The sequence below is a fragment of the Chelon labrosus genome (assembly GCF_963514085.1).
Source record: "Chelon labrosus genome assembly, chromosome: 11".
NCBI lineage: Eukaryota > Metazoa > Chordata > Actinopteri > Mugiliformes > Mugilidae > Chelon > Chelon labrosus.
Genome location: NC_140344.1, coordinates 15,571,401 through 15,596,343, shown reverse-complemented (window position 1 = coordinate 15,596,343; position 24,943 = coordinate 15,571,401). Strand labels below are relative to the sequence as shown.

Here is a 24,943-nt window from a genome sequence, read left to right as displayed (position 1 = left end):
TTAATGGTCGTTAATCCAAGTATGAGCACTGAAACATCTGCGGATCAGTTCAGAAACGGAGCAACACCGCCCTCTTTGGGAGACAGGACACCTTGTTGAATTGAAAAGAGCTTTATTTTTTCAATTTCACTGAGACAACAATACACCTTTTTTTTTTTTTTTTTTTTTTTTTGGAAAACTTTTCTAGAGAGGATGATGTGATAAAGCGACCACCATCAAAAATTGCAAAAATATATTCCATTTCCCTTTCACCATACTTTGAGTTCTGCTGTGAAAAGAATGAACAAAAGATGAATCCCATAAAAGAACAAACATATAAAGCAATAAATAAAGAAATTTGTTCTCCTAAGTAGATCGAATGCAGTGATTTATAGTAGACAAAATGTTTGACTTCACATTGAGACGTTGTTTCTTCCAGTACCAACCAGCTAATGAAGCTTTACCAACGGGAACAGTTTTCTGTGCGAAATTAAAACAAAACACAAGTTTTAGCAAATATCAAGTGGCTTTGAATTTGTTTTGGCTGTTACTTCTAAAGGGCGACATTTCCATAACTGGAAACTAAAATTAAATACACATCAGTGCCAATAGAGTTCATGCATTCTACAAGGCATCTGAGATAATTAAAAAATGTTGAACAAAGCACTTTGAAAAGTGGCAACAGTGTTAAACTACAGATGTGGAAATACTGCTGGCCCAAGTTTTATTCTTCCACAATACCACTGATGGTTAATACATGCAGATTTACTCTGTTTTTCTGAATGAAAAAAGGCACATTCAGGAGTTGGCTCCTGCAACAGTTTAAAAAAAAACAACAACAACAACACGTGACAGATAGAACTTGAAAAGCCTCTTTCATCAAGGGTGCGGTTCCCCAAACACAAGTTTACACAAATAGCACAATTAATCTTCATCAAACAGCGATATTTTAACCAGGGAGTATCACCCGTGATACACTTCACTTGATCAAATCAGACAATGAATCATCATTACTTGAGTGGGAAATGGGAAGCCCTTAACTTGAAGTAGTTCTTGTTTCAGCGTCTAAACTGTGTTCATCCCGCCCTCATTAATAAGGAAATGTTTCTGTACCTTTCTGCTTTGAATTAAAACGAATTATGCAAAAAACTATTTGTATATCTAAACAGGCAATACACTTTTAATACAACCACTCAAGGTTTCTATCCAGCACCAGAACAAGTAACTAGGGTGCTTCTCGTTGTGTTTATGTACTGTTTATAGAACGTTTCACCAGACAATTAAATCGAAAGACGTCTGGTCCTGAGAAGATATCCAACCAGGCAGAATAATGAATACGTTTCTGCAGATGTACCGGAGCTTTGAGAATACAGCCTTTCTAGCTTTGGTTAAATTCAATGCTTAAAGCTGGCGAACACATCCCGGGCTTACGATTATCATTTTTCCAGTTCTCCGTGCCGATAAATGTTCCTTTCTTGGAAACTTTCATATGTGCCACAACTGTTGCTAGTCTCAAATCCTTCAAACATATCATTAAAAGTGAGTATTGGAAAAAAACAAAACAAATATGTGTTAATTAGTTTGCAAAAGAGGTGCTACATATGCAACAGTAAACCCACTTGAATATTTGCACAGAGAAATCAAGAGGAGCCAAGTGCCAGCGTTCTGTACACATGTCTGCAGAGTTTCTTTCTTTTGATAGTGGCACCAGACTGGATCGCACAGCATACTGGATTTATGTACACTTATTGATTATCTGACAGGTAACGAGACAAGCTGAAACTGAAACAAAAAAAAAAAAACACAAGAACAAGAACAACACGGACCAGACGACGTAACTAAACCAGTAACTGAACTAAACGACAGAGAGAATCAGAGAACACTTTGAACTGTGCAGGTTAAGCCGAGAAGATTTCAGGTACTAGAAACATGGAAATGTCTGACGAACGGGGGACATGTCAAGGCAAATATTAGCTTAATTCTCTCATTTTAAGCTATCATTAAGACAACAGTTGTGAGTACAGCTACATTGATGGAAATGTCCAAAGAACATTGAAATCCGATTGCTAATTTCTACTTCAGGCCACAGCTAAATTAAGGTGAAATAAAATTACAGGTAATCAGATGCACCTGACTTGGCGCAAGTAATTCAAGAAAGTCTGGAATAAGTCCAAAAGCCTCGCTAGCAGCCTCTAGAGTTCATCCTTCTCCATAGTGCCTTCCTCCTTAAGAATTACCCAGTTTGATAAAGGCATCTCAGTTCACATTCAGCAGACTGACATTTAAATGTAACACTCACTGAAGTGAATTATTATTGTTGTTCCACCAAAAACCTACATTAAAGAACATCGAGACTTGAGAACAGAAATAAAATCACAGGGAATAGAAATGCGTTGATTACCAAGATAAATACCCTGTATGTGTTTCAAACTGCATGGAAAGTGAGGAACTCATCAGTAATCACACGAGCCATTTTGGAGGTCGATTCTGATTTTCCATTACGTAGTAGAAAAGGCAGTTCATGGTAGTGTAGGCTACATGTGGGTGAAGTTGACACTAATCGTGCACAAGCACTATACAGAGACCATTGTTACAGTACTGTGAGGAGTCGTCTTGTGGCAGTCCGTCATTTCCTAGAAATGAAACGGGACGTTAGCAGAAGACTACATGATACAAGTCCGTATGATAAAAGTCCAAAGACGCTGGTCCTAACCGTGATGTCTGAGTGAAAACAAACAACTGCACATTTTGAAATCACTCTGCATATTACGCTTTAAAGGGATTTGTCTTATTCCTACACAAACACATGTTTTGCATGGAAGGCAGATTTCGTCTTGCCGAGATAAAGATATGAATTAACTGAATTTGACGGTCTGTAGTTAGATCATGTGATCTTCTTGTTAGCCATAACTAACTGATTAGTTTGAATGTGTTATGTCACAACTCGACTTCTATCAGCAAAAAACAAATAAAGTATTTCCTCTGTATTTAAATATAAAGACTTTAGTAGCATTTGTTTACCCCATGATTGATTGTACGATCACTTTAATACTTAAAAATCAACACTTTTTTTTTTTTAGTTCTGACAAGATAAATGATATAATGCAATTAGGCAGGAGGGGTCACATCTGTCGGCTTTCACTGTGTCGTCTGACCGTTTTACAGCAGAACAGAATCCAGCCTTTACAGCGATAATCGGAGCTGAAAACCGTAGCGTTAAAGGGTAACATTTGATCACGAGTCGGTGGTCTCAGCCCACTTTTGAATAAGAACCTCGCTCCTCGATTCCGTTAACACTCTGAGGAGTAAAGTGAATAGTGTCTCAGCGACTTCGGGACCCAACCGGGCAGTCTTTGGGTCCATTGTGAGTCTTTTGGTCCAGTTGTTTCGCACCCTGCAGAGGGTAGAGGCCAGTTACTAGGAGAGCTCCTGTGCTCTGTCGTAATCTGTGATCAGGCCTTTGATATGCGATAGTTTCTTGTGGAGATACTCGCATCGCTTCTTCTCTTCCCGATAGCCAGGAAACTTCTGAAGGACAAAAGAAGACAATGCTCTTAGTTGTGCAAACTCGTAAATTGCTTGTTTCAACCCTATGGATGGCGTGGATGTTAATTAGAGGCTGCTTATCTGTGATTAGTATAGATATCAATGCCACGTCAGAAGTACACAAGAAATGGTTCAACAGACGGCCAAAGGTCTTGCTCTAAGACCAAAACCATATCCAGGAAACATGACTTGATGGAGGATAATAAATTTGGTGCTGTACTGGGAACTGAGCCAGAGTTTTCCAAACTGAACCGTACGACTATTGCCAAACTCCTCATGCCAATAAAAAAAGAAAATGTTTAACTGGTAAGCCATGAGCCACGTCAAACGAAGTATTCGTTTTACAAAAGGTTTCATTTCATTTTTGGGTTTTTAGTTTCAGTTGGTTCTATGAAAGCATCCAATTAGCAAGTCCATCTTTTCCCTTACTCAGAAGCAGACTCTCTTTATATATGACTCATAAAACAGACTGGGATCAGGAGTAAATTTAAAAAAATACAGCAAAACTGAATGCACTAAGTTCACCTAAATGGCTTCTATGTGATTCTTTCATGAGTGCTGCATTAAATGAGATGAAACTGAAATCATTCTTACTTTCTTATACTTTCGATACTTCTGTAGTATTTGGTCTTCCATGAGCTGTAAACAAAAACACAGCATGTTAGTGTATCTGATCTATGTATCGCTTGGTGTTTTAATTGGAACTGCGCGGCTGCAGTCCAGACAGTACCTTGTACTCTTGTGTTCCCGGCGAGAGGGTGTTGATCTTTGAGCTCAACTGAACAAACATCTCTGTGATAGCCCCAATGCGGTCATGAAGAGCTCTGTATTCATCGTACTCGGCACAGAAGTCGTCATTATACTGCTGCCGCTGCTCCACTGCCGTTATCGGGCCGTATTTTCTAATAAGGAAAAATGAAAACGTTTTTTTAAAAGCTGTGTTTTTTTGATTATCTCTACAAGTTGAGTAGTTTATCTTTCCTTCCAGCAGATGGCACTGCACATTGGGGGATAGAAAGGCTTGACACGTCACTGGTGTAATAGCATGATGTGTCGACCAGATGTATAAATGTCAGACATAAGATCATTTGTTTTTAAAGCAATTCCCAGTGAAGCTTTCTGACGGCTTATTTACACATGTATTTTACTTCCCTCTATTTATAAAAATGGTTTGAAGCTGAACCGAACCCTCCAGGGACTACTTGGTTTCTTGACATCAGTTGTTAAGACTCTGAAATCCTCTGCGACGGATCATATTAACAATGACTGAATGTGGCCGTTAAGGTAGTGACGATTATTTGGATTTTATTCCCGAATCGTAAATCCCTTCTGAATCTGGGAATATGACGTGAAATAGGGATCTGGTGTGTACTTAATCTTACATTAAATAGTCTGGCAGTTCCTCTGCTGTGGTTCGATTAACAGGTGTTTTCTCTCCCTCGTGGTCTGTAGATAGGAAAAACACACACACACACACACATTGGAAAAAAAAGGTTAAAGCAATCTGCCAATGCAAATGTGATAATGCGGCCATCATATCAAGGTTGATGGAATAATTTATCGTGGTTTCCGATAAGAGATCTGATCCAAGGCAAGCAGTGACGTCAGCAGGCCAGAGTAGGAGGCAATGCTTCCTGCTGACTCGCTCGACCGTAGGTCACCCAGCTGTTCCACAGTCAATCATCAACAGACTAGAGGGCGGTAGTGTTAGAGTCCAACTGCTCTCTCAGATGAAATTATATTTACTGCTTTAAATGGGCTTCCAGAAACAACTCTAACTTTTCTTTAAACAGAATAAGACTTGAAAATATTTACAGCCTGCACAAATAATATTAAACTGATTTGTGACAGCACAATAGGATACATGAAGACAATGAAAAACGGTTGTTTTATTGGTTTAATTCTATTTACCTTTGAGATTTTCTTGATTCTGCTTCAGGTCTGGACTGGTCTCTATCCAGTCTGGTTTTAAGCGCTCTCGTTCCTTGTCTTTGTGTTTTTTGGACCTTTTCTTTTTATGTTGGCCATTGGTGAGCTGTGGCTCAGTGCAAATGGAGCTGTCGTTATGCGAGGGCTTGGTGCTGGGTGCAGTACGGGCTGGTTCTGTCCTCTCCAGTTTGGGAATAGTAAATGGCCCGCTGGGTTTATGTGGCGAGTACAGACCATTTGGGCTCCCCTGAAGGTGATTGTTGGTTTTGTCGAAGTCCAGTTTAGTGTGTACACCAGAGTTCCCATGGCTAGAGGAGCTACGAGCCCCATTGGTGCCGTAGTCTGTGTGAGAGGGCGACTGCAGAGGCAGACTGTGGTCTAATAGCCTTTGTTTTTTGGGAGTTTGAATGTTGGATGGGTCCAAGGCCAATGGGCGTTTCTAGAGGAAAGAAGAGACAGTGTGTGAATGTGTGATAAGCAATTTTACTTCACTTCGTGTTAAATGCTAACATTGAAACCACTCTTATGTGTAAAGACACCAACAGTATAGTAAAAAGAAGGGGTTGGGTGGGGTTAAAGGTCGTTGAATGATTTCTTGGCCAAGACCAGAGATGGGTGGAGACTGGTTGTAGAAAACCAGTCCTTGCCAAGAAATAGTCAAGAAATAGGCTCACAACATGCTAATCTAACCGTGTCCATCTGAATATTTACAGTACAGTGTCAGAGCGGTGCCAATCTTTGCATTGTGCTCTGGAGGCATTTCCCACAATGTCAAAATTATTCCTTTTCAAACTATGCCAGTCAGAGGTGTATTTAGTCTTACGCCATTTATATAATTACACAAACATATAACAGAAGTATTAAAGTAATGCAAGAGGAAATACCCTATCTTTTCTCAGTCTTATAAAAAGGGAAAAGTTGGACTAAATACAATTCATTCAAGGTGAATAATTACCACAGAGAGATTCTTGGCAGGACTTAGTTGCGAGGGAGAGTCCCCAGGGGTTTTGTGGAATGAATGGTTGGACTGGGGACTTTTCAACTGGCTACTGTGGAGTGGCTGAAGTTTCCTGCGGAAAGATTAAGAACACAGCACCTTCAGTTGGACAGTAACTGCAAGGTAAATGGCCTGTAAAGCTAAACAGGAAGAGGCAGTATGTAGGTCATGAGGCAAGTGGATGAGCAATTATATTTTATTATGACACAACTTTTAGAGAAAAGACTGCCTTTTCCAGAGAAGAAAGCAACACTGACATTACAAAACTGTATGTTTTTTTTTTTTATTTGATCAAAAGCAGTTTGCCTGTTTCCGTAATATATTTTGTTTTGCGCTGCTGGTGACACAAGCTGCAGGAGGCAACCACACAAACTGAACACAGTCCAGTGGTAAGAACAATAGCAGCAGATTTAACCTCTGTCAGGCCAAACCCTCTTTTCTGGTAATCTGCTTCCTACAGCTCCTTCCTCAAAATGATGCCACTACATAAGTGACCCCCCCAGTGTGTTTATGCAATCCTCTTACTCTGTATGGTCAGGGCCATTGCAGTCAGTAAACATTAACATCAGACAGTACATAACAGTAGTAAGAAAGGGGCCGACGCCAACAAATGAACAAACCAGAAAGAAGAAATCTGTTGTTTACAATATTTGCGGGCTATCACAGTTTTATCACACTTGGCAAACAGTTTGACGACAACAATTGTATGGCTTTTACACTTAGCAGGGGTGGAGAAGAGAGGGGGTTGTGCAACCAGCCAACAGGACTTCTTCCAAATACTCGTGAAGCACATGGCCTGCCTATTTACTGGCAGGCAGAGGAAACGTACAAGGGGAGGAAGCTCACCCTGAAAGGCTCAGCCTTGCAACTCTCAAAGCCTTCCATGCTAATGTCATTTGGCAACATGGCGCAGGGAATATTTTCCTCTGCTTTGATGTGTCCATTAACAGATTCATCAGTGCACAGAAGTAGTCATTTAGAAACTCCCTCTTTCAAAATGATCACAGCAGACTTCTACATTAATTTGTTGGTGTTTCTGTACCCGTGCCAGCACTGTCACAAAGCATCCATCCCTTAGTCTTCTCTGCATTATCTGTGCAGAGGCCCTTTAAAAGTCTAAAAGGACTTTAAGGCAATCGTTTGACAGTTTGGGAAATATGCCCGACCGCTTTCTCGTTGGGAGTTACATGAATAGAGGAATGCCACTTTTGTATTTGATAAATATGGGACTGTAGCCAGGAGGTAATTATCAAACCATTTCAAATCAGCACCATTGTTTTTGTATTGATGAAACTAATAAAAAATTAACTTTGTGCGCTTTAGAAGTGGGTCTTAGGGTCTTTAGACAGATCCAGGCTTGCCGTTTCACCCTGTTTCCACTCTTTATGCTAAGCTAAGCTAAGCTAAGCTAAGCTAAGCTAAGCTAACCTGTTGTTGATGTTTTTCTGCATTATCTGTGCAGAGGCTACGTAATGTCTATGCCATATTTAGTTAAAGGCAAAGACATAAGTGTACCAATCTTCTCATCACACTTACAGCATATCTCCCAAAGCATTACTCGTATATGCATTTCTGCAAAAACTGAATTCTAACCTGATCAGGAGCCTATGGATGAGTTGCTTCTCCTCCTCTAGATATCCAGGCCAGTCTCTCTGGACGTGTCTGTAGAGCTCATCTTTCAGAGAGTAGCTGTTGTCTTTTGAGTTCAGTTTACCAACCTGAAAAACCAACGGATCCGAATGTTATTGTACCCACAGAAATGGGAAAGAATATAGGCATGCAACAGGAAAAGCGGCCAGATGAAACACTGCTGCTGTAGCATAAATATGTATAACAGAACAAGACCTTCCTCTGACCCGGCCTTGTGACATTGTGTGTCTGTATTATTTCTGTCACAACTCTGTCCTTACACAACCTAATCCCTCCGATAAAAATAAACCCAAACTAACCACTTTCAATTCTGAAAGTAGTCACATCCCAGCAGGAGACACCCCACCCCTCTCCTGTCAAAACACAATCTTCTCGTCTAAAGATAATTAAAGCACAGCCCTAATTACAGCTACCAGCGGCGGCACAGTCTCCACTTGATGATTGCAGTGGGACACTCAAACATTGTGAACACAGGAAATATGCCTGAAATAAATTTAAGCAGCATTACCTTTTTTAGAACAGAGTAGTCTTTGACCAGATATCAAAAAGCATTTATTTTTTTATTTATCACACATAGCATTATTGTTTTTCCACTAATATATATTATGTATATATATTATATAAGAGTTTTCATGGAGATATCTCACCTCATCCAGTACTGAGGTCAGGTCGGCCTTGTCTTTTGGAGTGGCCCGCTCCCTCTCCAGCCACAGTAGCAGCTCGGGTTTCCTGTAGGGCTTTAAGGCTAGGAGATGAATGATTCGATCCCTCAAGGGCCGGTGGGCCACGGGGCTGGGAACCAGGCTCTTCTTGTTGCTGGGGGAGTGCTTGTTGCTGCTATCTGAGTCACCAGAAAGAGACACCAGACCCGGCTTCCTCTGAACCTTCACACACTTGTCTGAGATCAAAATAAAAGCACACACAGCAGGGTTTCAACAAAAGGAAGATAAAGGGAACTTACTTTGATTAGTGATAGGAAATCAAAATACTATCACAATAGTGATCTCAAGCTCGCCCTGTGTGGCCGCTACCCTACACGAAACTAAAGGAGAGAAAGCTGATCTGATAACAGGATTGACATATGCTGACGGTGTCCTGTAATGGCACAGCTAACCTATCATCCCGTATCCAGTCCTCGGGCCAAATATACAAATCACACCCTAATTTTGAAAAACAGGCCTACAGCGTCAGTAAGCATATTTTATCTTCTTTTTGTTATCTCTATTGTATTGCAGTCAGCCATATTCAAATGCAACATATACAGCATGTGTGGCAGTTAAATCAGGAAGAACTGCAGTTTAAATATACAAATACTCATGCACTTCTCACTGTCTGGAAAGAGACACTGCTGCTGCTGCGAGTGGAAAGCACTGAAAGGGCTAGATAGTAGGGTTACTGCACAGTAAACAGCGGAGCATGGAAACTAAAGCGACTGACACAGAGAGGCTCTTTCTTCCTGTTACAGTACTAATTCAGTTGAACTGGGCAGGCAGTGCTTGTAGATATCTGCAGACTCTAATCTCATTACAACTTTAAGCCATACTTTGGAGGTTGCTATAGGTCAAAGACTAACATTGCTTTCACTGCATGCTAGACACATCCAGGAGGTTTTAGAGCACAGTCATGCAGTTTCAGCAATATGCAGTATTCAATTTGATTATTTTCAAATCTTGCTGCAGCTTGTTTCAACATCTACCAGTCATGGAGACTATGGGTTAATGTCTTTCCCGCACTGAAACAACCGGCACTGCAACATTTTCAACAAGCACCAACTAGAGTCTTTATTTCACAGTAATAAATTGAAGCAGCCCGAGGTGAACTTTTATGACTCTCAACGAAGCCTCAGGGACTTTCCGTCATGACTTACAATAACTGACATGCTTTACAGTGTTGTGGGTGCATTTACGAGAAATATCCAAAGATCTGAAAGATCTGCAGTAGTGTGTGTAGATCAAGTTTGTATATATATATATATATATATGTGTATGTGTATATACAAACTTGCTTGCACCAGGTCTGCACATGTCCCCATTTCCACTGAAAGCAACCGAACGTTAAATCATTACTATCTAAACTGTGGAGATTTTTCCTCTGCAACCTGCAATTGTGAGTTGGTATTTTTGATGAGTATACTATTACTATACCATAAAAAGACAGGGAGTCGCCGCAAAACAACTGTGTTCAACAACACGCTCCGCTGCATAATGCTGTGATTCATTGGCCACTTCTTCCCCTAAGTTAGCAGTGTCCAGCAGGACACCGGGGCAGTTATGTGCATGAAAAGAAAATGTTTAAGATGTCCTGTAACTGCCCTTTTCTAACTTCTAACATTTATTAGCTGAATATAGCTGTAAAAGTCTCAGTGAGCATGCCATGTAACTCCGACTAAACTTTCCCTGAAGTTGTAGTATTTGTCCTGTTCCCTTTCATGCAAGCATACAAGCATTTAAACTCACACAAGATATCTAAATGTCATCGGGCCTCAAGGGGAGATCATCTATAAAGGTACAGCACAGCCAGTTTAATCAACAAGGCTAAAAACTCATGGCTCAAGCAAGGAGAAGGTATTGAGTAAAGAAAATTCATTGTGAAAAGGAAGTCCTGATTGTTAGGCACTGATCACTCCGGGTTAAGTGAGCCCTATTTTCTTAGATGATATTTAGAAATGTTTTATCACATGGAGGTGAATCAAGTTCCAGTCAGCGTAATTACATTTTAGGCAAAATTTCATCAGCGTGAGACCTGTTAGCGAATACTTCTGGCAAACTCAATCACATTAATGATGCTGGCAGGCTAGCTGGCACAGTGCCTGAGCAATCTGGTCAGAATGAAAGCGGAATTACAAGAAAGAGACGCATTGCTCTTACATGAATGACTGCAGCACGGTGCTTTGATCAGTTATGTAATAACTTTCACACCATATGGTAATTATCAGCAGGATGAAATGGTGAGAGGAAAATGTGTAGAAGATTTCTCCAGTTATCTGTCCTTGATCCCTACGTGCTTGAAGGCTGCCACGTAAACAGAGGCTGGAAAGACACAGCACAACGTAGATGCACCTATTGGCGAAAGGCTTACTTGGCCCTGGCTTGATCTCAATTGCTGAGCGGCTCCAGATGTCCTTCTCCACCTGAGACATGCGCTCCCGGGTCGTTTGATACGAGTCGTCTGTGGCACAAACTGTGATCTTGTCCTGAATGCTGCCCTGGCCCTCCAGGTGATCCCTGCCCTCCCTGCATAAAGGAGGACGGACAGCAGAGTAGACTTTAGCGTGGGTGATCTTAAAGAATTCACATGTTTAAATATAGCATTAGAAACTCTTCCCGTCATCTAGTATGCATTGTCTCCTGACACCGTTCGACTGCAAATTCTAGGTCTGTCAGGAAGCTTGATGCTTAAGAAGAAATGCAAAGTTACAGAGGGTAACGGGGTGCAAGTAAAAGGCGCTCAAATGTAACCTTTTAACCAACCCTTCAACCTTGCACAGCCACTAACACTACGTCTCTGTTTTCAATTATTACTGGTCACTCCTTTGAGCTCAGTCATGGCATGACGGTCTTTGGGTATTATTGTTGTTGAATATAGCCCGACAGTGACACTGTCTGTTGTTGTAGCACTGAAGAGAGAGGCCACTGTTTGGTTAGGCCCTGCGGCCTGGGACTGACACCAAATTTACTACAAATTCCATTTGTGGTCAGCTGTGGAAAGAGTTATGTGTGCTGCTTACCCCGAGACATACTGGTGAATGCAGTCGAAGCTGGACTGTGGTTTGTCTTTGCTGTCACTGGATAGGTAAAAAGAGAAGACCCTGAATCCGCCTGGAGACTCGGGGGTCGGCGCTGGGATCTTTACGTACTATTAAAGAGAAATAAAGAAACCAAAAAACAATGAGTGCACAATTATTAGAATAACAGTTTAGAAGTTAGGTTTATAATTAAACGTAAAACTAAACTCAGAACCAGCACAGTCGTGGTAATCTTTGACAGTTTTACGGTGTTCTTTGACATGCTTGAGCGTTTCTGCCGCTATTGCTAATTTGAGTGGTGCGTTATGTAATAAGCTGGCTTTATCTCCCCCGCATGAAGCAATCACAAATACACGGCACAAAGTACAACAACAAGGCAAATCTTGTTTTGAAACAGTCAAGACTGATTTTATGTTTTGTCATGCTATAGATGTGACCTAAGTAATCTCCCAGTTGGATCGATCACTGATGCTACATGGTGCCTACCAGGTCAAGGATGATGACCTGTAGCCCATCGTGGGAGGGGCTTATCTGAAAAGCAAAACAGAAGTATAGCGGACAGCTTTTTTTTTTTTTATACTTGGGCAATAACCTCTTTTATAACAGACTGTCCATGGCTCCCCACCAACAAACAAACCAGTAAAGTGAAGTCTGTCTCCTCCTAGAAACCTGTTATATAAAGTGACCTAAAAACCCACTTCCGATAAAAGGATAGTTCAACATAGAAAGTCATTAACCAACAGGTAATGTGTCCTTTAAAACGCACTGGGTACTGGCTCTCCTCTACAGTGCCTGCAGCTGCGTTTCAGCCTGGAAATGGACAGTTTAGTGCTTTCGTCAATATAATGTCCTAGATCTGGATAATGCCAGTGATTATTACCCAACCTTTCCAAACAAGAGTTTAGTGAGGAGATAGCTGTAAGAGATCGATTTTCTTTCCCACCTATTCCCGTTTATGGTTTAGTGCTACCTCATGGCAAAGCAAGCAGCTGTTTTTTTTACTCCAGGTCTTAAGAAAAACAAACGTCAGTCAAGCTGCCTTTTTTTAGTTATCAGTTGTAAGTGATTGATTATGAGCTGGCTGAGAGCTCAGTGCCTCTGGCAGATGTGGCAGGCAGCACTATAGCTGTCACAAATGCCCAGTCATGCAGCAAAGCCATAAGCAGTTTTTTTTTTTTCCAGGATGGAGCCAATGAGCAGCTCCTCTCCTCTACACCCCTCCTCCTCTTCTAAAACCCAACACATGCCATTCACCCTACCCCCATCCGCCTCCAGCTTTCCTTCATGTGCACCCATGTCAACGCAAAATGCAAAGCCGCACACAAGGCCGTGGACACTTGAGACACACAGCTGACCATTAATTCTGACCTATTTATGTCTGACCGTTAACATTAAGCGGTAAAGCCAAGTCCTGCATATGTCTGCAGTGGGTTTTTTACGCTAATTAAGAATGATCAACCAAAAAAGCATCAAAGTCAGCCGGGACAAGAGGCGAGTTACGTCCTCGGGGCCCATTACGTTAAAAGAGTAAAGCAAAAGTCACCATGACCAAAATTAGAAGTCACTGAAACGGGGTTATTGATGCAGGGAAAGACGTGCAGAGGAACTGCATTCAAATTAGCTTTTTAAATGAGGGCACTGCTAAACAAAAGCTTTGTGGTAAGATGAGAGCGCACATTTACACATTTAGCATTGCAATAGTGCCACCACGTCACCTCTTTCAGTCGATGGCAGCAGCGGGAGCCCCCTCCAGCCATGCATTAGATTTGCCTGTCACCCCCATCCATGCCACCGTGCACACTTCACATTCTAATTCTAATCAATGTCACTCAGGTCAGACTGTTCAGAGGTCGCCCCCATTTTATTCACAGCTTCCTTCTCAAGCTTCATACCCATATGTTATTTAACCCGTGAGTTCCCAGTTCCTGACTCCACAAGCGGAGTCGCACTGTCTAACCTCAGGATCACAGACGTAGCCGTTAAAGCACCACATGACAACACGAGAGTAACGACATGATACACTTAGCCTTAGTTTGATCTGTTAGGCTTATTTGCTTTCTTGCACAGTTAAATGTGAAGTCTGATCCCGGCAATGTCTGTATAATATATAAGAAGCTACAACCAGCAGCCAGTATGCTTAGCTTAGTACAAAAACCCCTTTGTGTTCCTTTTGCTGTATAGAATTATCACTGAAAAGTGATAAAAGTAAAACAAATTATTCCATGAACATCCACAATGTTTAAATATTAGCACTCAAATAAACTTCCTGTGGTTTTTGTGGAACCCCTCTCTGGGCCTGTGGTACAGGTTGAACACCTGTGGAACTTCTTGAAACCTCCAACATCACAAAAAGTAGTCCAAAATTAATTTATCCTTTTAAAATCACAGTTTACGTCACTAAAGAAAAAGAATATCCTGCACAGGCAATACTACTGCCAGTTCCTGACCCAGTAGGGTTTTCTATTAATGCACCATTAGTCTATTTTACGTAATGTTGTAATTATTAGATTACAGTACAAAGCTACAGTATAAAGCTTTATGGATTGAACAGTCCAGACTGTAGGTGTGTACAAATTGTATAACCTGATCTGTAGGATATCCAAAATAAAGCTTTTAATGAATGCGATCATTATATTTCTACAGTTTTGGTGGGGCTCTCTCAGCAAATAATATATACACAATATCCCATTATGTGATGAGTCAATGACACCTTTACTCAACACCAACTAGTAGACACAAATCAGCAACTTTTACTGTAACATCAACAACTATGGGTTAAACACGGCCTGCCTGCTGACATCAAGTGACTTTTGATATGTTTAGTCATTGACACCACTTGTTCCAACAGGTTTATTACCCCGGAGCTGCTGTCAGTCAAGTTGTGGGTGTACATTTACATAGAGGAGCTGAGTCACAGGCATTCCCATATGGAGCATCGGCCTGATTCCCTGAGGCTGTGTGTGTGTGTGTGTGTGTGTGTGTGTGTGTGTGTGTTGGCTTCCTGTATTTTTTTATTTTTTTTTGGCAGATGAAGCCTCACACTCTCCCAAGTCACATACAAGGAGTGAGGTTAAGGATCCAGCTACCGGTCCAGACTGAATGTCAACAGAGTGACCATTTTTAGCCGGACTGAATCACCTCGCACGATCGTCAGTGAACGGACAAAAACAGAAAAAAAATCAAATACACGAGATACTCGGCCAAATGAGTAAAACTGTAAATGAGTCACAAAGTAACCACAGGTTATTTTTTTCTCAACAAACAAACAGAGCTTTAGGCACACATAATAACTCAAAGATAGCAGCTAACAGCTCAGAGAAAAATACAGCTGTACTCCCAGGTCATGGACCGGTGAGTCATGTGTGCACATGTCAGAGACGGAAGCTCTGGTTACATGGCAAACTGCCCGCATCAGGCATAACATTATGACCACCTTCCTAATACTGTGTAGATATACTGTCTCCCTTGTGCCTCCACAGCAATTAAGGAGATATTATTGAGTCAGTGTTTTTGGTCCGACTCAGAACGAGGGAAGGAATTCATTAAATTGCTTATTATACAGTATTATAATTATGATAGCTGAGTCCGTTATTCTGATGATTAATTAATCACAGAAAAGCTTAATCTGGTATTATTATGATCAGAGCGTGCTATTAACATGTGTCAGTTTAATCAAATTGAGCGGCTTATTATGAAGAAACACGCAGCAGTGAGAGCTGTGCGCAGTGAAGCTTCTCATTAGCGTGATGTGAGTAAAGTTCAGCTGTTGGACAGTTACAGTCAGAGCAGCTTCGGAGCTTCAGAAAGGCGATCCTTCGCACCCTGTCAGTGCAGCCCCCCCATGGTGCACACAGGCTTATACAATAACTGCCTCCGTGGCTGCAGTCCAGCCACATCTGCTACCCCAGGCCCTGTGTGTTTGGGGATGTCAAATACTTTCAAGCCGTTTTAAGGTGTGAAACGGACTGGAACAGAAAATCTTGGCAGGGGGCTCGGCGGATGAACAAGGACAAAGGGCACCGCTGGTGATGTCCTTGCAAAACTTCATCTGTAACACCCCGTACGCGTTCAAACTGCTTGTTTTTGACGAGTTCTCGACGCTGGAGTTTGATGAGGACGGAAAAAGTGTTCATTAACGTGATCTACTTTCCACAGTGATGTGCTTTAAGCAGCCAAACATCTGCAAGGAAAGATGAGAGGATAGTTTTTCTCTGTCTGTCTTGCTTTCTTTGCTCTGCAGGCGAAAGCGGGAAGGCAAGAATCCCAGCTCTGGTATTTGGCATGGCAGCAGGCGCCTGGATATGTGATTTACTCTGAAGTCTTTGCCTCCTGCCCCAGTCTGTACTGACACTAGTTACCATTGTCTTCTCATCTGAGCCTACTCAGCCATAGCTGCTCAGTGAGCTGCCCGTCTTTTGTTCTAGCTTCTTCCCCCACAAAGCTGAGTGCAATGGCCTGTCGGGCCGCCTGGATTATTCATGAACAGCAGGGACGTGTGGCTGTGTGTTGTTGGGTGGTAAAGGGAGGGATTGGGGGTTTGGGTGTGTGTGCAAGGAGAGGATGGGGGTGGCAGCGTCTCCCTGTAGAACCGGTGCATGAAGGATGGCCTCATATAGTCTTCCTTTAGGAATGTGCAGCTCAGTAGAAGAGCAAATACACTGGCAACCTGACTGGAGCAAGTGGCCAAATTATTCATTATTTTATTTATGCTGATTTGTGCAACTATGATATTATCCAATAGCTGTGTTGTTACATTCTGAATAATAGAAAGCATTTAGGCATCAACCATGTTCCAGCGATACAGGCAGTCCAGCCAGTGCAGTGATGTTGACAGTGCGTCAAAGGAACACAGGGGTCAGATTAATTATTCCCATTCACTGCCTAGAAGCTTTGTACAGTATGATCTACACCTCCACTGTGGCATGGTTGTTAAAAACAAAATGTGTCCGACAATAAGAGGTCTAAATCATGCTTTCAGTGAGCCTGCATGGATGTGGTGATGCTTTCGTTGAGGGGGGTTGGTAGATACAGGAAGAGCAAAAGCAGAGGGGGGGTGGGGGCTGACGGGAGTTAGTGAGGGGATATGGGGATGGGCAACTGTCGAGCAACCCCCAAGGTACTGCCTGTTATGCCAAGCAGAATCAGTCTTTTTTTTTTTTCCAAGAAGCTGGGGCTAATCTGTCAACCTCAACAAACACGCTGTCTCTCTACCCCCGACGCCCCCACCGCGCCTTATAAGTGTCTTCCTCTTCATACACAGAGGGACGGAGACACTTACAATTAGCTTGTATTTTAGCGGTAGGGCGCTGTTTTCTCTCATTGTCTCAAACACAATTTCATAAAAATTAATGTTGAGATTTTTAATGGAAACGTAGCCATACCTGTTTCCCTCGCATGGTCAAAATGTGTGTAAGTGAGGAAATTCCCTTTTCCATGCTGGCTATTAGACCTCAGATGCACTTACACCATTAATGCGTTTCCCTTGTTGATGCTTAGCCGTTTCACTGGAGCGATCCCACAAACCACTTGCGCCGCCGCACTACACTTACTGGACTTTTCTCTCCACATGAGTAGCCAGTCCGTAATCCTTTAACAATTCACAGATTGTGCATTGAAAAATATGTCCAAACCTGATTAACTTGCAGGGAGAGTTCAACAATGAGAAAATTCTGCATTAAGATGTGGATTGAAGAAGGTAAGATGAATAACGCTCACTGCGCTTGAATTGTTAACAACATTTAAACCGAGGATAATTATTTTTTTTGCCTGTATGTGCAACAATAACCCAGGTTTTGAGAAATATGTTGGCTGCAGGCTACCATGTTGTAGAAAGTGTAATTACCACCACACTTGCCAGTTCAATAATTGTGATTCTAGTGCCACAAAGCCGGCTTCACGTTATGAATATTTATCATCTGTATAAATTATCCCATAATCTGTTGCACTTCCTCTTTGAACAGCATCTCCATTTCTTTTGCCTTTCAGTTTATCTACATGGTAATATTTAAGTTCTTTATTGTTCCAGCCTTTGCTTTCTAACTTTCGGGAATATCAAGGCTATAACTTAACAAATAAAAAAATCAACAAACGCCAACTGTGACGTCGTCTAAAGGAGAAACCAGGAGAGCTAGGACGAGCTAGGTAGCTAGAAAAAGCCCGCAAACCCTTATTTAGACGTGGCTCGATTACTTTCATTCGCCAAGCCGAACAGCCAGTGTTAAATCTGTGCCCTCTGCCCACGATCTAACACAATAAACTAGTGGCATCGGTGCGGTACACGCCACCAGAGCTAGGGCCACAGACGTCTACTACAAACGGCCGACTGCCAGCTCGGTGTGTCACGGCCCCAAGTCTATTTTCACGGCGGCCTGCCTTGTTGTTATTGAGAGTTTGTCTCACTGCTATTTTCAGATTTCCAAGACGACATCTTTAGCTCCAAAGGTACCAGATTAGCTTGGAATGTCAATAAACAACAAAAAGCCACAAGAAGAACACACAACTCCGCATTTCACCGCGTTTCTAAACCTGGCAGGTTTATTGTTTTACAGGTTTACTGCCTGCCCAGATTGTTTAATTGATTTCTGACCTAGCTCTCTTGTTGTACTATTAACACACAACCACAGTCAGAATAGAGTTCTTCAGAATATATAGTGAGAAAATAGTAATGACAGAGGAGCTAACTAAAGAAAAGTCCTCTTTAACTGTAGGAACTCTTGAGACTTGTTCTTAAAATATACTTACTGCCTCTACATAAACACAGTGGGCCTCAAACGTGCAGGGAACACAGAGACTTTTGCCTCGCTTAACACATCTGGATGAATAGAGCGGCGTGTGCCCTTTCAGAAACACGTGGGACAACTCTCCCTCTCACTGCTATGCCACTGGGAGAGGACGGCTCTCAAATCACATTCCTGTTATTGTTATTCTAATTAGCTTCCAGAAAAAGAAAAAAAAAAGGAGAAAAATGATGTGTGCGCGCACACATACACACTCGCACAGCGCAAAAGCTTATTTGCAGTATGAGCGCAAGGCGAAGCAAAGCGGTGCGGTGACGGGGGGTAGAGTCAGAGCAGCCATGTGTGAGATAGAGGCCCCGATGTCTGCCAAGGATTCAGCCAAGGCATGGGGTGAAATGGCACAATAATCAAGAGGGCAGGCGGGAGGGAGCGCAGGGGAAGCGCTGCCTTCACACACAGTCGTCATGAGAATATCTTAAGAGCACCTCCACATTGCCCTCGTCCTTTATGTGACAGCTGTGCACATAAAAACAAACAGGGCCATAAACAAAAACAATCACTCTGGCAACTGCAATTCAACATGTATGAACTGAGGAGGAAATGAACCCGATGTCACACCTGACACGGCAGAACACACTCTTCAGATATAAAGTCCATGTTTACCTTCGCAATATTACAGTCGTAAAGCATTTATTCTGTGCCACGGGAACAGGTTCTTTTCTGACTAAATGGATACAGATCATGCCAACGAGCAGGCGGCGTCGCCAGCCCCCACAGGAAAATAAGCACTAGGATGTGAAATTCCAGGCCATGGGAACCCAAACCAGCTCTGAATATATTCCTTAAGCCCTTGTGATGAGTTCAAAGTAATCCAGAATCCAATTTCTTTTCAACTTTCGAGCTTTTGCGTAATGTTAAAAAGAAGATCTCTCTAATATTTCTTTATAGTTGCATCACACTCTGTTCTTTTTTTCCTCTTTTTCTCTCATTGCTGCTTGTTATTGATCACAACCATCCAGTCCACTTGGCTCCAATGTCATTCAGTTTTAAGTCTATTTACCTAAATGTAGAGGTTTGCCAGATTCAAAAACTATTTCATTTTATGTGATTTGTAAGTTTCATAGTTGCCTAAAATTACCGTTTCAGAGACCTCTGAGAACTTGTCTTTCATTGCATGATTACAAGCTTGGCAGACAACTTACAATAGTAGGGCGAAATGCCGCAGGGCCTGAGAGAAAAGCAGCCGAAAACCTCAGCGTGCTATTTCTTGATAGGAGCCCTGGCCCCTGATACCGCTGAGCCCTGGAGTGACGCCAGGACAGTGATTTGAAGAATTCCTCTGGTTTTTGTGGCCCTGGAAGTGCCCCTTTACAGGAAATCTTACATGAGCCAGAATGGACAAAAAAGCGAGCTCTACAGTTGGCTGCTGTCAGTGGACACATGACCTTTTGAACCTCGTGCTGCAAATTGGGGAAAGCAAACTCTTTAGCTCGCAAATAAAAACTACTGGCATATGCCTACATCCTTGATGCTGTAAACCCCCCAACCAGGAGACACATACTGGATATCCTCTTGGTCTGTTGTATGCCAGACTGCCATGTTCACCAGCATCCTCCCCCACTAACGGCTTAATCTGGCCTCCCCCACCACCACCAATGGTTGCAGCTACCTCATTAATGCCCAATCGTCCAGCTCTGGGACTGTTGCAGAAGGGGGAGGGAGCCCGTGCTAGAATTCTGCAAAGCAATTTGAATATGTAATGTGCCAGCCAAGATATAATCACCAAATCCCATTCAGTGATTAAAGCACACTTAAATTGGGCTCACTTAACATTGCTTCACAGAAAGACTCTTACGCAGGTTAATCTGCCGTTCGTTTTACAGATGCTTCATTACATGTTTAGATACAATATTCGTGTTTGAACATATTTTGCCTAGAAATTCCACCGCTTGTGTGCCATTCCTCTATTCAGATCTTTCATGTCTGCACAGAGACAACCGGCATGGAGACATGGGGGCTCCCCAGGGTTTGCCAACCACCCTACCTCCCTCCCCCTCCAAGAACAAAGCCTCCCCAGTTGCAAGCCTGACCCAGTAACCTGGCTAGCAGCCTGGGGGTATAGCGTACCCTGTCTTGGGGCTTCCAGGGCCCGTGTGAGCACACAGGGCTAGCGTTTGTGTACAGAGCAAAGTCACTTTCGTCAATGCAATCGGCTCTTGCAGGGATTAGAACAGCTCCTTTTAGACAGGGCTGATTGTGTGGTAAATATGTAGTAGCCTAGCAGGCAGAGTCGGGGAGGGTGTATTACAGGCCCGGCTAATCTGGTCAGACACAGGCATCTTTCTTTACGGCCGCTGCACAGGAATTCCCTCTTACTTTACATACCAAGTGTTTATTTGATGTACATTTTCTCTGTGCATAACCCTTTAGTGGAGGATATTAGACACGACCTTGTACGACTGCCATATTTAATGACACCTTTTCTCTTAGGTTGTGGGCTCTGGTGCCTTTTCAGCAGCAATACTCTCGTCAAAGGCAAGAAAATCCATCAACTCTAATGGCACTAAAATCTGGAAAATCACAAGGTCGATCTCCTCTGCATGCCATGCAATCGAATACTTAAGAACCAAACAAGATGTCTAGATGAACTGTCATAAGTGTGCTCCGCAGCAAATCAGAACCAACAGGAGAGTTAGATTTCTGAGGCATTGGGGAGAGTATGCAAAACATCTTACCCCCTGGCTCCCCTTGAAGCAGATCGCTGGCTGATTTGATAGGGATGCCTGAGGAGAGAGAGAGAAAGAAGAAATTGTTCACTGATTCACAAATCAAGTTCATTCTCAATCTAAGAGACAGCTCATACATTAATAAATATTGCCATTGTTACTGTGGTACTCAGTGGGTTTCTTCTTTAAATAACAGCAGCCTGGCTTGGTCAAACAAGGCCTCGGAGATGCCTTGATGTTCCCGTAATTTATATTTTTCCCAGTAATCTGTTGCCATCACTGTAAAAACCATACTGCTCTCCAAGACCACAGTGTACCTGGATTAAGCTCCCGTGCATCGTGTCGTTTCTGTTCCCCCCTACTGATGAAGAAATATTAAAATCATTTAAAAATCCTGCCTTTGAGGCAACACGATACATCTTTAATAGATGGAGACGGTAATAAGTATGGCTGTGCCAGTGACTGACAGGGCTCTTAATTTATTATTAATGCTTTGGGGAAACGTCTTCCCTATTGAGAAGTATTGTTGTGATTTTCTTCATCGCCCGCTAGCTTTTAATATTGAATGGAATAATAAATATTAAAGCAGATAATGTTTGTTACATATTACAAGCACAGCCGTAGGGCTAAATCAAACTTTTTTTTTTGTTAGAGAGTTAATCATAAACGAAGACAAAGCAGCTTAAATGAGGATTTAAATTATGAGAGTAATTACAAGTACCAAAGTTTGATAGAGCTGAATCAATTGGGCAGTTATTAAATTATCCTCTGGAATGGCTTTACAGGTTGTAATGACAAGTTTCATGTTAATAAAATCTTTATCGCTGCCAATACAAATTTTTGTTTTGGATGCCGCTTTGAGCAAAATACTTTTAGTTGATGTTTGCTCCTTGAGCTGGAGCATTTGAGCCATTTTTACAGCTGATAAGATGCTTATAACCGACTAGTGTTTATATTTAATGCACCGTGAACATTTATAACCGCTTTATGAAGGAATAGGACAAAAGAATTTCTTCCAACTTCATAGCTATAAAGCATCAGCCGTTGAATTATTGAGTCATTAGCAACTATTTATAATAGGACACCCATAAAGAAACAGTAGAGATTCATTGATTAGTGTATTAACACAAGCTTATACAATTTTTTAAAAAACTGGATAACAATACATTAAAAAAATTAAGTATTTTTAAGAAAAAAAAAGGCTTCTCAAATGTTAGTATTTGTCGTTTTTACTAGTATTTGAAAACATCAGCTGATTTGGGGCTTTTATACTATTTTCTTTGCCAAGAGAAAAGTTACAGGAACTGATAGAAGCCTCTTTTCTTTTCTTTAGGAAACGTGGCAAAGCTTTCCCAGTTTTGACTTCTCTAGTTGTAACAACTTCATTTAGAGCTCTTTAGTACAACATTGCAATATTCTCTGATAATTTAAAGCCCAGACTGTGATATACAAACGATACACACTCACTTGCCGGTTCATTAGGCACACCGGTGAAAACCAATGCAATATATGCTGACATGCAAATGTAACAGCAGGAAAATAATTTCCCCATGATCAATGTAGTACGAAATAACCGAGAGAGCGGGTGATTCAGCAGTGTTTTCATTTTGGGTGCTGTGGTTTGTAGTAGTACTGAATTTAATTTTTTGACAACTCCATATTAGTCAGTGGGCTAGGCTAAATAACAGTTAAGAGTTTAATTCAATACAGCTGAACAGAATCACAAACCGCATGACCCGAAATGACCATCAGTTGAATTACCACATTTCCGATACAGTTTCAACATAAACTCGACATTATAACCCTAACAGTGGTTGATTTAGGGCAGGACAGCTGTTACATATAATGCATTAGTTTTCAGTAGTGTACCTAATGAACTGGCAAGGGAGGGTAATTTCATGCAAAAATTTGTCTATATTATAGATTTCCAAGCCTCTAATCTCCCCTAAGACACAGGCACGAACACCATAACTAAACCTGATCTCAGGTTCAGGTTGCTCAGGATCAAATCTTCCACAGTGAGAGTGCACCGGTCTGAAACTGTATTTTCTCGGGTGGTCTTTGACTTGGAAAGCTTTTTTTTTTTTTTTTTTTTTTGCAGTGTAACCTCTCCTGCCTGCTGTCAGCTGTATGAGGTCCGGAGTTTACCCTACTTCACAGACCAATGAGCGACGGAGATGGGCGGGCTTCCAGGCGTGTAAAGGGCAAAAAGAAAAAAACAATACACAAGAGCCGAGCAACAACTTGCAGAGCCGTGCCAAGGAACCCAAAACGCGTACTGTCCACCGAGTCCCACATCCAGGTTTCATTTGACGCACAAACAAAAATGAACCTGTGTTTAGACGACTTTAAAAAAAAAAAATATATATATATATATATATATAGGCTACACATAAAAAAGACTCAACAACACGAGCCTCCTGCTGTAGTCACAACTGTGTGACTACAACTGTCTTATCGAGCACTGCTGTGGGAAAAACCATTTGGATAGACTAAATTATCTCGGTCTAATCTAATGGACCGTAAAAGCAATAAAACAGTGTCCCGATTCAGAGGAGTCGAATAATTTGCTTGATAGCTTGTTCATTAATTTATTCCCGAGGGCGGAACGAGCGGAAAACACTTAATGACCGTCAAATGAGTTGGCAATATAAATAATAAATTTAAAAATGTGACGCGTAAAATCGGAGAAACACAGCGGGCTTTTAAAGATCACAAAAGCTCTGTCATATGGGAACTTTAATTCCAGCATTTGACAAACAAGCAGACATTTAAACTATCTGGGTTTTTTTTCCTCTCGGGGGTTAAATGAAGATTTCAGTGAGATCCCTTCATTCATCAAACTCTGCTGGATTGCCTGTTGTGATCACAACAAAGCTTAGCGCTGCCTTCTACTGTAACACAGCCAGAATAAACTAACGCAGCCCACATTTACCTTTAATCGGTGACATTTGAACAGTCCATAGTCTCACGGAAGTATTTTGTTCTTTAATTCTCATCCTAACGCGAAGAACAAGCTGCGTTTCCAATACAGTTCCCAGAGTTGGGAAGCGATTAAAAAACAAACAAACAAAAAAAATATATATAGATAGGAGAGGAAGAGGGAAAAACGATAAAACGTGGATAAAAGTTGGGTAATTTTTCTTACCTTCAGGTTCTGATATGCTTCGAGGGTCCGTATGGCAGTGTCAGTGAGTTTGACGTGATAAAGAGTTTGGTTCGGGGTGTTTTTGTTGATTTTGCCACAGGAGAGTCCATACCGATGCTCCTGTCTCAGCGCTGCCATTTCTACAACTGAAGGCTGCTGGCGACATTCTGCCCCGCACGTCACCGAGGAGGCGACGCGTGGGCGGGGCTAACACGCACACATGCGCGCTTCCGCACACACACACACACAAACGCACGCACGCACACACGCGGAGACACGCGCACAGATTTTAAGCATGAAGTAAATACTACCTGTGACAACTACTTCACTTTCGCTTTCCAGGCAACACTTTACTGGCCAGTTTGTGCTTTTTTTCACTTTCCACTTTAAATTTCACCCAGTGTTGGATTTTCATGATTATTTTGTTGGCTCTGTTTCTGGGTCAAGTCCATGGCGTGTTCCTTCAACTGGACTTTGGTAATTGCA

At 41.9% G+C, this 24,943-nt stretch overlaps 1 protein-coding gene across 2 annotated transcripts; it reads right to left on the bottom strand.

Moving 5' to 3' along the window:
• Positions 1 to 165: 165 nt before the first annotated feature.
• Positions 166 to 24,817, bottom strand: LOC311495596 (RNA polymerase II elongation factor ELL). 2 transcript variants are annotated; one of them, XM_084555109.1, is made up of 12 exons: positions 24,458 to 24,817; positions 21,319 to 21,366; positions 11,841 to 11,956; positions 11,180 to 11,334; positions 8,749 to 8,999; positions 8,045 to 8,169; positions 6,410 to 6,524; positions 5,437 to 5,893; positions 4,908 to 4,971; positions 4,256 to 4,427; positions 4,120 to 4,164; positions 166 to 3,507 (listed from the first exon to the last, which is right to left on the bottom strand). In XM_084555109.1, exons 1-12 carry the CDS (start codon positions 24,593 to 24,595, stop codon positions 3,397 to 3,399), a joined length of 1,797 nt encoding a protein of 598 aa, XP_084411235.1. In that variant the 5' UTR covers positions 24,596 to 24,817; the 3' UTR covers positions 166 to 3,396. The 2 variants fall into 2 exon arrangements, with proteins under 2 accessions (XP_084411235.1, XP_084411234.1); XM_084555108.1 differs by having other exon boundaries at positions 11,829 to 11,956; positions 24,458 to 24,816.
• Positions 24,818 to 24,943: the final 126 nt, after the last annotated feature.